The sequence below is a fragment of the Podarcis raffonei genome, chromosome 3, assembly GCF_027172205.1.
Source record: "Podarcis raffonei isolate rPodRaf1 chromosome 3, rPodRaf1.pri, whole genome shotgun sequence".
NCBI lineage: Eukaryota > Metazoa > Chordata > Lepidosauria > Squamata > Lacertidae > Podarcis > Podarcis raffonei.
The window spans coordinates 52,191,538-52,205,132 of NC_070604.1; the positions used below are offsets into that span (position 1 = coordinate 52,191,538).

The window sequence follows — 13,595 nt, forward strand, 5'->3', positions numbered from 1 at the left end:
CCAGCCAGCTGAAGGACCTACCCAAAGTACACATGGATGAGCATGTCTGGATAAAGCCAATAGAGTGACAGGAAAGCTGAGGTCCTAATTCAGAAGAGCATACTGATGTGGTGACCCAGAGGTTCCAAGTCTTGAAAAGACATTTGTGTTGAAACCATTGAGCCGTAGCAGACTTAGAACCAGCAGGACAGAATGAAAGGAGGCAGTTTCGGGAAGCAGAAGATCTTGTTCAGTTGGAGAGGGCCCAGATTCTCTTCCCCTCCCTCCGCCCAAGAGAATGGGAGACAGATCATCTCATCCCATGCTCCTTGAGATGCAAAATATATCAGCTATCAACAGGGAAGTATAACTAACTATGTATTATAACCAATTTAAGACTCTGGTAGGCTGACAGATACAGAGACCACCACCTAAAAGATTATAATTGAATTCAAGGAGTTAGATGAGGGTTTTAAAACTATGCATATTCACTTAAAAAATAGCTCTCTTTTATTAAAGTTGTAAAAGGATATATGCAGAACACTACTGTATAGGAGAGTTGGGGAAGTAGACAGGAAGAGTAGCCCAGTGGCACAGATTGAGAGGACAGCTGTCAGAAGTGACTTTGCAAACACCACAGAGATCTAGCAGGAGGGACAAAAAGTTCAAAGTAGGCTTGTTTAATAAAGGGCATATATATATCCTGCCTGATTCATTAGTGGTTGAGATGACATGTTTCAGGGGTAGCCAGTGTGGTGCTGTTTAGATGTTGCTGGACCACAACTCCTATCATCCCTGATAACTGGCCATGATGGCTGGGGCTGATGGGAGTTGGAGTTCAACAACACTTGGAAGGCATCATATTGGCCACCTCCAGCTTATGAAGGGCAGGGAGGAATTAGGCCCTCACATGCCTCAGTATCTAAGAATACAGTGGTACCTCGGGTTAAGAACTTAATTCGTTCTGAAGGTCCGTTCTTAACCTGAAACTGTTCTTAACCTGAGGTGCCACTTTAGCTAGTGGGGCCTGCTGCTGCTGCCGCACCGCCGTCGTACAATTTCTGTTCTCATCCTGAAGCAAAGTTCTTAACCTGAAGCACTATTTCTGGGTTAGCGGAGTCTGTAACCTGAAGCATCTGTAACCTGAAGCGTCTGTAACCTGAGGTACCACTGTAATCACTATGTATTAGTTTGCAAATGGTTGCAGGATACATTCTTCACACCACAAGCCTCATGAGTTAGTTGGTCCCCAAGTAAGTATAGCAGTTTTTATATGTTACATGTTTATATGTATTCTGTTTTTTTTTTAAACAGAAAATTCTTTGCCAAAAACAAAATTACCTGAAGACAGTGTTATTTCATCCTACAACATAAACGCAGGCTATCCGGGGCTTACCACAGGAAATGGACTCTCAGACTCACCAGCAGGATTGAAGGAGCATGGGAATGTACCCATTATTGTACCATTAATTCCACCACCTTTCATAAAGCCACCAGCAGGTAAATTACTTAATTTGTAATGACCTCGGGCAGAAGTTCTGTTCTTGTTAGATACTGCTTCCTTATAAAATATTCTATTTACAATTATAAATGATTGATTAAGAATTGGAGAAACATGGAAACCCTTAACGGTTTCTCTCGCTAAGTGCTTTTAAAAAGTCATTGGATTAGAGCCAAACTAAATTAGTTGCACTTAGATCCCATTGATTCCCATGGGAACTAGGGCTGCAATCCTAACCCACTTATCTGGGAATGGCATCACTTATGATTTACTTATGAGTAGATATGCTTAGGATTGCAGTCTAAATAATGAGTGAATTATCCCACTGATTTCAATGGGACTTACGTGAAACTAATTTAGACGGGTAATGATTTCAACACAGTGGGATATATAGTATATTTTAGCAGCCAGCATTTTCTATAAATGTCTTTGTTCACCCCAGCCTGTCAAGGTGTGAAGGTGTGTTTGTTAGGGATATGCAAGGGCCCCAAGATTCATCTTGTATCTGTGCTTTTAGAAAATCTGAAGCTATTTCTGAGTTGCTCTGTTCATTTTGATCTGTAATTCAGGTTCCAAGCCACTCAGTATAAAACAAAGCTTGGTGTTCCTCATATACTCTTATGGGGAATCTTAAAAAATGGGTGTAAGTCCCCCCCCCCACAGAAGCAGATAAAATTGGCTGGCACAGGAGCCCCTCCGGAGTCCAGGGGCTTTTGTGGGGATTCACTTTCCTCCATAATCCATATTAGGGTAATACCTTTATATTATGCCAACTAAAACTTCAAAATCCCTATTAGTTTCATATTTTCAAGGGGAGAACAGGGGGTTAATCTCTTGCTCTGTCTTATCTTAAAATAATTAAGATGTTTCTGAGTGGTGTGTATTCTTGCTTGTACATTTTTTAAAACACTGGCAGCTTCACCCCAGTGAGCTACTTTCCCCTGTACTTGTTTGTGTTGCAAAATGATGCCCTTCAATGGGCAAAGGTGAAGCTGTCCCTAATACCTCCTGCAGAGTTATAAAGAGCTCTGGAGGCCCCTCCTCTCCCAGGTAAAGCAGTATATAATTTTTTTAAGGGTTAAATGAAGCTCTGCTTAACAGTGAGACATGTGGCTTTGATGGTGTCCTGCTCCAGCTCAGGGGTAGGGGATGTTGACATCATGATTTGTCCAGAGGAGGAGTAAAATTACCCTGAATCATTAGCATCATTATTTTAGCCACAGCACAGAAAAGTTGCACAAACCTATGTTTTGTTTTGTATTTATGATTTATACTTGCACACCACTTTGCAGTTTTTAAGTATAAAGCAGTTTGTAAATATTTTAAAATAAATAAGTGGTCCCAAATCCAATCCATCATATCGCCACTTAGGACTCTGAAATATCCCAGTCTGAAACTCTGGAGAACTACTGCCAGACAGTGTAGACAATATTGAGCTAGATGGATCAATGATCTGTTTAGTAGAATAGAATAGAATAGAATAGAATAGAATAGTGTTCCTATGGTCCGACAGGAATGATTTGTGAAAGCTGTGCAGTTTTAGGTGTCATAGATTTCAATTACAGAGATCACGGCACAAGCTTAATTCTCTCATTGAAATCCATGCTGCATAAAAGTGACTAATTTTGGCTAGGTGGTCCTCATCTAGGAACAATAGTTCCAGACACGTAGAAGAATCCTGTGCCTTTTTGAGTAATGTTACACCTAAGTCCTACAAGCTGCAGCTCCTCTAGTCACCTCTCCATGAGGTTTGGAACAAACCCCAACAACTTATCCTGAAAGTTGATGCACATAATTAACGGTTGTGTGGCTAGCCTCAATTGCAGCCTAATATGGCAGACAGGTTGTATGAAGGCTTTGCTTGGGATATCTCTTCAGATCTGAGCAATAGCAACCACATCCGTATTTATTAACTTCCCTGAGGTTACGTGTGAGATTATAATGTCCTGCAAATTCCATGAGATTTTTTTTAATCAAATGAATTATGCATTCATACAGTAAATTTTTAAGTGAGTAACTCAGTTGGGTGTTTCAGCGGTAGAGTGCATTAAAGAATGTCTGAAAGTATTTAAGTAATATAAAGGAAGATTATCAGGATTAATATCAAGTGTGTAACTAAACAACCGTAGTAGTGATATTAATATCATGTGCCTGTCATGTTGATGAACTCATCTAGGGAAAACTGTGTTTCAGTTCAGATTGAAATCCTGTCTATTGCCTCTGAAAGTCTTGATATGATCAAATATATATGCCCCAGAGAGACTGTGCTGAAATGTTTTATATTTTCGTGACATTCTTATCTGGAGCAATTCTCTCCCATGTGGCATTTCTCAAGGTTTATATGAGGCATGATTCATTTGTATTGGGTGCTGTTTTTCATAAACTGCAAAAGTAACTGTTATGGCTACAGTAGGGTGTTTAATTGCTATGTTATTATTTACTGTTGTATACATTCCAGTAATTGCTGAATTTATATAACAGCAGGCTCAAATGTGTATCTGTTTAAGTTGTTGGGAGGTTTGTTGCACTCTGTTGACTTAACTGAAGGGAGAAATAGACCTAATATAGACTCAACATGTAGTAAAGAACATTGTTAATGCTTTGTGAAAGAAATTAGGAATCATACAATGTACTAATCTTGTCAGCAATATAGGTGAAATTCAGGTTGGCATACTGGTAAAAAAGGGGAAATATAAAAAGCAGAAAGATAGGAATGAGGCGGGTGGGAATTAATGAGCAATACTTGGGTGTCTTTCTCTGTATATTCTTGCATAGAAGTTGAGATTTGTGTAGGAGAGCCATGGCAGTACCAAAGGGCTTTGGAACAAACTGCCCCTTGAAATTTGACTAGCACCCACACTGTTTGTCTTTAGATGCCAGTTCAAGACATTTTACGCAGCCACTGAATTTGAAAGAGCAGTGAGACAAAAGCTTCTTTTGCTGAGCTTTGATGATTTTATTATATTGACGTTGCTTTTTATTTAACTTGTTGCGACCTACCCTGAGACCTTTGGTTTATATAAATAATCTAACTAACAAATAAATAAATAAATAAATAAATACAAAGAACTAGATTTAAATCTAGGAGATCTGGGTCCAAACTACAGATGCAATGGCAGAAGATGTGGTTCTTCCTCAGTCATACAGAAATTGTTCTGACTTTTATGGGTGCATAGGCAGGAGGTACTAAATCCCACCCCTCCTGGACTGGCAGTTTACCTCCCTGCAATAGTTCCTGGTGCCATTTTTCCTTCAGTCTTGTCTCCAACACCTGAAGTGAGCCCAGGGAGAGAAATACATTTGGTGATGGGGAGTTAAGCAGGGATAAGAGGAACTGTTCGCCACCCCTTGCCCCCTCCTCCTTGCCATATGCTGCTGAGGCTGAGAAAACATCAGTGAGGTGGCCTGCAGTGGTGGCAGCACAGTGGGATAGCAGCTGAGAAGATGTTCTGGCCTGTTGTGACTGTTCCTCCGTGGCTTGCCTGGGCTGCCCACTGCTGCTTCCTCTCTCATCTGCTGCTGTGATGAGATGGCTCCCATCATGCTCTAGTGTGCAGAGCTGTCTGTTGGTGGCTAGCCAAACTACCACATGAAAACAGCCTCAAGGCAAATATATAATAGGAAATACTAGACACCTCAGAAATAGGCAACGTTACAAAACCTGTCAATATGTTTCTTGTAATATTTACTACCTTGAAAATTGACAAGGCAAAAACAATATCTGATTTTAAAAGAGGGAGACAAAAAACCCAAATTCTTCATTCCTGTGAGCTCTTAACAGTTTTCTTAAAAGCAAACAAACAGAGATAAGCTCTTGAATTTGAAAGTTTCTCGTCTCTAAATAACATAGGCCTAAAGCTTTCACATTGCTGATAATCTTCTTGGAAAATAAAGCCAGGGTGGGGGTGGGGAGAGGATATGAGAACAGTTTAGTTATACTAGATTTCCACTGGCTTTATTCATTCACTTCAGACTGAAAGAGGGAGGGGGAAGAGCAACGAAACGTTCTTCTTAATTAAGACTTAAAATGACACTGTAAACTTTTGATGATTAATTGAAGCATGCTTTTGCCTGATGCATATTTAGTTATTATAATGTGATAATTTTACCTTGTTATTCAAACTGTTCCCACTGGGAGCATGATTTAACACTGTGAACGCTCCATGTTTATTGCATTGTTCATTATGAAACATACACAGGCTGGAAAACCATAAGGAGACACGTATAAGTGCTGTTTGTACAACAGTTAAGGGAAGTACTGCTTCCACCTCTAATGACATAACCCTGGAGTAGAAAACACAAGCTGGAACTCCTTGAATATCTATTAGCTATATGAATGACAGAGACAGTCATTCTGGTCCTTAGACAGCAAGGATAATAAATGTGTTGATAATATCACCTCCTCTAATTACAACAGTTAAGATGTTTATTGAGATAAACAAGTGCAGATATTGTTTTGTTTCCGTTTTCCAAACTGTGTTTGCATTATAACACATGGTGGTCTAAATATGTTTTTTATAGCATTGAGGAAAAAGAGGTAGCTAGTTAGCAGGATTTTACTTTAATAGCAAGTAGCTCATATTGGGGGTATTAACAGAAAGATTTTGGGGTGACTGACACATGATCTGAAAAAGTCACACTCCTTCCAGTTTGTTGCTCCATATTCCAGGTACACAACAGATACCAGCAGTAAAGAATGTTTTTCTTCACTAGATCTATAAAAGCATGCAGATTGATATTTTAGGAGATGGGCAGAGCAATCTTCACCATGATGCTGGAGGGGGTTAGGATACAACAGAGATTCTGCAAGCCTCTGCTGAACTTGTTGATGATGTAGTGGCTGTGAATAGGCTATTGCTGCTGCTAGTGTAATGCCCTAAAATGGGGTGGAATCAGGTCAGGGTGGAGACAGCTTAAGTATCCACTGCATCCTAAGTCAGCCAAGCAGCTGGAGACAGGTCTCATCTGAGCCTCTCTGCAGTGCCAGCCTGAGGCTGGAGTAGCAAAAATTCAGGAAAAAAACTGCCTCTCTTCTACCCTGACCTGATGGAATGACTGGAAGACCATGGCATTGAATCCCACCCAGAGCATTTGGTTACTTTTAAGGCAATGCTACATGGAAAGCTTGACTTTTTTGTAGCAATGGCAAAACAACTTCAGGTTTGCTTAAGTTCTGGTGTAGATTCCAGACTTGTTCTTATAAATGTTAGTACCAATTAATATTTTTTATTGTATATTGTTGTTTAGGAAGGGGGAGGAAACCACCAAGTGGGGGTCTGCAACAAAATATTGCAGTATGGAGTGTTTGTGTTCAGCCCGTACTGCTGCCATTTCCCATGATACTCTGTTCCATCCCTGTGCCTTTTATTCCCTCCTACCGCTCAGCAGACACTCAGCATTCTGTTGGTTTGTTCTGGTGTTTAAAAAATCCCCATAGGTTATTTTTCTGTATTTCTTCATACCTAAGGGTTCCGCTGAACCAGCTGATACTACTCTCCTGTGTGTGGATGGTGCTATTTTACTTATGGCCCTGTTCACACAGCACACTGCCCCATTAGTTATAAATCATTATTAAGTTAACCATAGCTAAAATTGATTGTTCAAATGCAGGCACACAGCTTAACTATGGTTTACTAACTATAGTTAATGGGAGCTCATTGATCAAGAATAGTAGCTGGTTTATATTAACCGTAGCTTAGCATGATGCCCAAACTTCTTAGCTATGGTTAAGAGACAGGAGGCACTTAAAAAGTCAATGAGCTGCCAATATAAAGCGGCTGTAAAGCAAAGCAAAGCCATCCATGCTTTGGTCTCAGTGGCTCTTGCTAGTGTCTTTTACTCTGCCTAACAACAGCTGTTCTTCCTGCCCTGCTCCACCTATAGGGAACAATTTATACAAGTGCTTCACTGTGCTGCAAGCCACGGGAACCTCGTAGCTTGCTCTCAGCTACTGACCACTGTAGCATTCTTTTTGCTTTTCAACAAGGCATAATAGAAAATATGAAAATGGCACAAGGAATGGCACAACTTTTAAATGGGAGTGGGGAAGTTTCCATCTTTTGTATATGCTGGTAAGGGAGTTGATTCTGTTTGTTACTGGGAGGAGGGAGGGCGACAGGGACTGCCACAAGAGAAGGCATGATTCATACAGCTGACCAGTACCAAATGGGCTGGTGCTGCTGCTGATACAGTGAGGCACTGCTATGGAAAGGATGCTGCAAAGGTGTTTGAGATAGCTGGCTGGAGTTGTGGAGAGGGTGTTTCTGATACTACCTCAGATAAATTCAGCTGTGATATAGTGAGTCATGGTTACTAACATCTGCAAGTTACCTTCCGATTATATAGGACATTGTTGTATATATCAATGATGGATTCACCTTCTGGGAGTCAATTTACTATAGATATATGGAATTCTATATCTACAATGTTGCAGATTGTGGAAACACAGTAAAGAAAAGAAAAAATGAACTTTGATCCTGTTGGCTGTACTTTGTCTGAGTGACTGACATCACTTGAACCCATCCCTGTTATCCTGTTATCGGACAAAGGATATCTGTCACCCTGCTTTTCTCAGTACAAAACAAATGCATGTGTTTTAGCTAGAAGCCAGATCTTGAAAAATGCTTGTGTTTTGTGTATGCTTCTCATATCTGATGGATTCCATAAGGTGAAACAGGTCAAAATGTGAATGTAAATTATAGGTGGTCTGCAGGATCATAACTTCTGCATTCCATTCTCCTTGTCTGAAATAGTGGATATTTCACAAGGACCACTTACAGTTTTTGTATATTTAGTACCTGAACAATATGAATGCAATCCAGACATACTACTATTTCCTCTAGCCATGACAAACTTTCTAATGACTCTAATTGCCAAATGACTCATAGGATGTACAGCAGCCTCCCAAACTGGTGGAAAATTTGCAGTAGCTTCTTGTTAGGAGTTGCTGTTCTGTTCCAGGAGAAGAGCTGTAGTGCAGTTCTTTAAAGGTAAAGGTAAAGGGACCCCTGACCGTTAGGTCCAGCCGTGACCGACTCTGGGGTTGCAGTGCTCATCTCGCTTTATTGGCCGAGGGAGCAGGTGTACAGCTTCCGGATCATTTGGGCAGCATGACTAAGCTGCTTCTGGTGAACCAGAGCAGCACACGGAAATGCCGTTTACCTTCCTGCTGGAGTGGTACCTATTTATCTACTTCCACTTTGATGTGATTTCGAACTGCTAGGTTGGCAGGAGCAGGGACCGAGCAACGGGAGCTCACCCCGTCGTGGGGATTCAAACCACTGACCTACCAATCCCTAGCACCACCCGAGTCCCACCAAATCTTATGCAGCCATCAAAGTCTGTACTATATCAGAGTCCATGTTGCTTCTGACTTTCTGTGTGGGACTATCTGGGCTGGAATTGGTTGGGGAAAGTGCAGCACAGCCATTAATATATATACTACACAGTAAGTACTTAGTGTTTTGGTATTTTTTCATTAAATTAATTTTGTCATTGTTATTGCCTCCATCCCAATTGCAGTGTTGATCTTAATGATCCATAGGAATAGCTTGCTTTCCAATACATGTTGCATTCCTTTATTTACACTGTTTTTTAAATCAGAACTAGACACGTGTATTCTTTCCTGTATTTGTGGGCAAAGGGAGTACACTAGATCAAGATTCAGTGGAGTCTCCACTGGTGGAAAGGGGAAGTAATTTTTGCCAAATTTGCCCTTGCTTCTGTAACCCCCAGCACCATCTCCCAGAGCTCACCCCAGATTTTATTTTGTCAGAAGGTATAGAAGGCTGCAAGGGAACAAGAAATTGGCATAAATTATCTCCTCCCCGCTTCCCCCTGCAGATGCATTCAAAAAGTGGAGTTCCACTCCTCTCGGGTATGGATCCAACCCCATGTATTTAAATCATAATGCGAGAGGCAAAACCCATGCCATCACATTGTAGTTTTCAGATCTGAGGCCAGCTAGGCAGGACTTGGGGTGAAGGTTCAAGGGAGAGGGTCCCACAGAACATCATTGGGATCAAGCCTGTATTGAGTGAAAGCTACAATCAGGTACAGGTAGAACCTTGGCACAGGCTCAGATCCACAAAGAGCAATTCAGACAGGCCAATGGGACCAGGACTAAAAGGACAGGTAAGAAGTAGGCAGGCAGAAAGGAGCACAATGGCAATTGAAATCCAGGGCCAGCATCAGGCTCAGGCAGAGATCCCATGCAGTGCATAGTTCTGCTGGTTTGGTTGGAAGGTTGGAATCAGTAAATGCAGGGGAAACTCAGGTAGTGCTTTCATTTCAAGGAAACAGGGTGCCTCTCCATGGGGCAGTTAGTGCTACAGCATCATCTAGGAACTACCTTCTGGACAGCACAGAGTAAAGTAGCATTGTTTTAATCCTTGTCAACCAGTGTAGACTGAAGCCAGGTCTGAACCATAAGATCTATATTTGTTGAAATAGCACAATGGATCCCTAGAATTTGAGCTCTCTGGATGTGCCCTTGAATGACAAGTTCACTGTGTATGTCATATATGCAGAGTAACTTCACACACACACACACACACACACACACATATGCTCAGAAGTAAGTTGATGTTGAACCACTTTCAGAAAAGAAGTTCAGCAGGTCAGTATCAAAGAAAGCAGCATTAGGAACCCAAGCTTGTGTTTTCAAACTCAGTTTACCACAGTGATTACAACGTTGGTACTCTGTTTGATTGCTATAAAGATGCCCCAAAGACTAATTACTAAACCAGTTTGTAGTCCATGCACTATGAACAATTCAAGGTTCAGAGAATCTGTCATAAAACCATCCCATTCCCACTGCAAAGGATTTGTTGTGTAGCAGCACTGTCATAATTCTGCAGAATTATTGGCTAACTAATTTGTACTAAAGGCATTTGGCTCCTTTCCCCTGCTACCATAACTCAAAACTATGTGCCACATTTGATTAATGTCAACAGAATAAATATTGCCAGTTTAATAACATTTTCCCCACTCCCAATTTGTGTTGTGATTTATATTTGTCAATAAAAGTTGCACGATGTTGACAATGAGCTTTTAGATTTAATCAGGCTCTTCATCTTTAAAGCCATGAGAGTTTGTGTTTTATGCACAGAGATTATGTGTTTTATCATCCTTTTCGAATTCACTAGGTCAGAAACTTTGCAGGAAACTGTGACAGAAAACTGGCTGTCTGGAAAGATTTGAATGATTATGAAGCTAGGATGCTTAGGAGATGGGAACAGAGAAGTGTGATCATAAAGAATGCATGTGCATGAAAATGCAGACCATGCAGATTGGAACTCCATGAGAACCATGCTGCATGATCCTTAAATTTGTAGGAAGCAGAGCATGGTGAAGTATAATTCAATTAAATAATGCATATATGCATATATACATACATACATACATTTTAATGTGAATTCAGCATATGGCACCAGTATATAGCAGTTATATTAAGGCAACAATACTATGCAGATATTTGAGGATCAATCTAATTGAACACAATAGGACTTAATTACAAATAAGCAATCATAAGAACAGGCTCACACAAGTATTGGTCATGCTTGAGAAATTTCTATTTATTTCTACATACACAGGACCAAACAGGAACAAATGCCATGTTTTAGAGTACATGTGGATAACCTGTGGCCTGTGGGATACATACAGCTCTAGTAGGTATTCCATACTGCCTGCTCTAAGTCACTTCCTTCCACCACTGGACTTCGCATGTAATTTGTGGGTTCCCAAGCCTATTAAGTAGCTGTTTGGTTGGCTGTAGATAATGTAGTTGTGATGAGAATGGCTGTGGGAAGGGGGAAATAAATTGTGTGTGTGTGTGTGTGAGAGAGAGAGAGAGAGAGAGAGAGGCCTCATCTTCCCAATGCCCAGTGTCCAGGCTCATGTCCATACCCAGTTGTATTTACACGTACTGGCATGCCTGTGGCCATTGGGGACAAAACACTGCCAACTCCGGTTGTCTTGTTCTTCCATGTGTTAACCTACTCACATTAGTCAGAGCTCCTGAGTTTCATGAGCAGATGATGTTGATTCAGCTCTCTAGAGTTATAAATAATGGGAATGTTATAATATTCTTTCGTGTCAGTTACTGTGTTTAATGAATTAAAGTTCAACGTTTTCTTTAAAATGCTAAAAACCCTGAAAATGGCAGTGCATTGGATAATCTATAAAATTGATAATTGTTTCTAGACAGTTGAAGAATGAGGCAGCCTGTCACCAGCTGCTTTAGCAAACAGGCAGGCAAACAGAAACGTGCAAATATTTGATTGCTTACAGAGAAGTAGATACAAGAAAGATGACTGAAATAGATGTTTGAGGTGTAGCGTATGGAGGTTTGACAGGATGCTCATTTTACTCTTCTTGTCTTTTCGTTGCAGAAGACGATGTGTCAAATGTACAAATAATGTGTGCCTGGTGCCAGAAAGTGGGAATCAAGCGTTATTCTCTGAGTATGGGAAGTGAAGTGAAATGTTTCTGCAGCGAGAAGTGCTTTGCAGCTTGTCGAAGAGCATACTTCAAGAGGAACAAGGTAAGAGCATAAGGAGTGCAATATACAGAGAAACTGATTCTACGCAATATCTCAGGTGACATCTTAATTTTAGAAATCCTAGTGTCTTCCCATTCCCCCCCCTTACCCATGCACCTCTTCTGCTGAACTATCAAGACTTTTGTTAATATATACCCTATTTAATCAGTTTTTATCAGCTGGTTGTACTTGCATTCTGTCAAGTCAGGTGTCTGTAAAGACAGGCAAGGATACTGGGCCATAAAAATAAGAGCCAAAAGTATTCTAATTGCAGTTACGATTTTGTAAGGATTATTGCTGAAAGGAATCTTAAAACCTATGCAGGAAAGCAGCAGGAATACAAATCTCATTTAGCATTTTGCTACCTACCTAGATAACATTAGCGAAGCGTTTATCACTTGCTACAGCTGACAGCAGGATTAGAACTGTGATTAAAAGCTTGATCCAAAGTCCTTTGTAGGTGACTTGAATTCTTTCCATTGACTCCAGTGGATCCTCTGTTGCTCTCTCACTCTCTTTTTCTAATTAATTTTGTGTTAAGCATTGCAGACATTTCTGTTTTTTATTTTAGTGGTGTTGGCAGTACCTAAAACAACATAAATAGTCTAAGTGATAATTTCAAAAGAAATTAGATAATAAGATTTACATGATTTGTGAAGAAATTTGGTTGAAAATTGTTTTAGTTTACACACAGCTAGAAGCTAAGAAGATGCATTTGAAATAATATATATGCGCAGATCCTTCAGATGACATTTTCAGTTTTAGTTAATGATGCTGTGCTCTTTTTTGGCAGAGCACATAATGGATATTTGAGGCACCACTAATTTTATTTTTTAACAATTAGGGTTGTAACAAGATTTCACGATGCAGAATTTTTATACAAAACGTGATAAGGATTTTTGTGTATATCTGAATACTTACCATATTTCTAGGGCAAGGTTGCTCAGAACTTTACAGAGAGTTGACGGCTGTTGGTGGATGTGGGAAAAGCAAATGTGATATCCAACTAAGACGAGTCATACTCAGAGTAAACCCAATGTATTTAAGTAGCTTAAGTCCATTAATTTCACTGGTTCTTCTCTAAGTATGACTATCTTTGGCTATCACCAAAAATTCACAAAAGTTGGAACATACCTGGCTAGAGGTTTGCAGTTGAGCTGGACCAGAAAAGGATGTGAAAAGAACAAAGAGAAGAGAAGAGGGGGGGGGGGGAGGAGAGACTTGGATAGTAAAGCCTTAAGTAAGTAAGCAAATAAACCTTCCAGGAAACTGGAAATGTCTGTTCATCGCTGCATACAGGTATCAAGCCACAGTACCACATGAACATCAGTTTGTGAACATGCTCCTGGACCCAAAAGATCCACCTTTGTGGATCCCTCCACACTGTATCTTTGGCAAGCTAATGTAATCCAAATACAAAGGAGGTTAAATTTGCTGTGGTAACATTTCCCCCCACTTACTCTCTTTTTTTCTCATTATAAGTTTATAAATATAAAATACTGAGTTTTGTTTTTGTGTTTGAATCTTCTGGAGTGAAGGTATAGAAATAAGCAAATTTATATAGGGAATATTAGA

General features: G+C 40.2%; 1 protein-coding gene and 1 long non-coding RNA gene across 4 annotated transcripts in view; one reads left to right on the forward strand and one right to left on the reverse strand.

Annotated features, from left to right (window-relative positions):
* The window catches only part of LOC128410405 (uncharacterized), a 30,940-nt gene extending 18,038 nt beyond the window's left edge, over positions 1-12,902 (reverse strand). The window contains exon 1 of the long non-coding RNA XR_008329495.1: positions 12,390-12,902. This is a non-coding gene — a long non-coding RNA (uncharacterized LOC128410405). The remainder of the gene's footprint in view (positions 1-12,389) is intronic.
* SOBP (sine oculis binding protein homolog) overlaps positions 1-13,595 on the forward strand; it is a 136,256-nt gene that overhangs the window by 21,703 nt on the left and 100,958 nt on the right. For 2 of the 3 annotated variants that reach the window (XM_053381572.1, XM_053381570.1), the window contains exons 3-4: positions 1,294-1,479; positions 11,872-12,023. In XM_053381572.1, coding sequence (XP_053237547.1) covers positions 1,294-1,479; positions 11,872-12,023 — 338 coding nt within the window. The remainder of the gene's footprint in view (positions 1-1,293; positions 1,480-11,871; positions 12,024-13,595) is intronic. The other variant, XM_053381571.1, reaches the window with a different exon arrangement.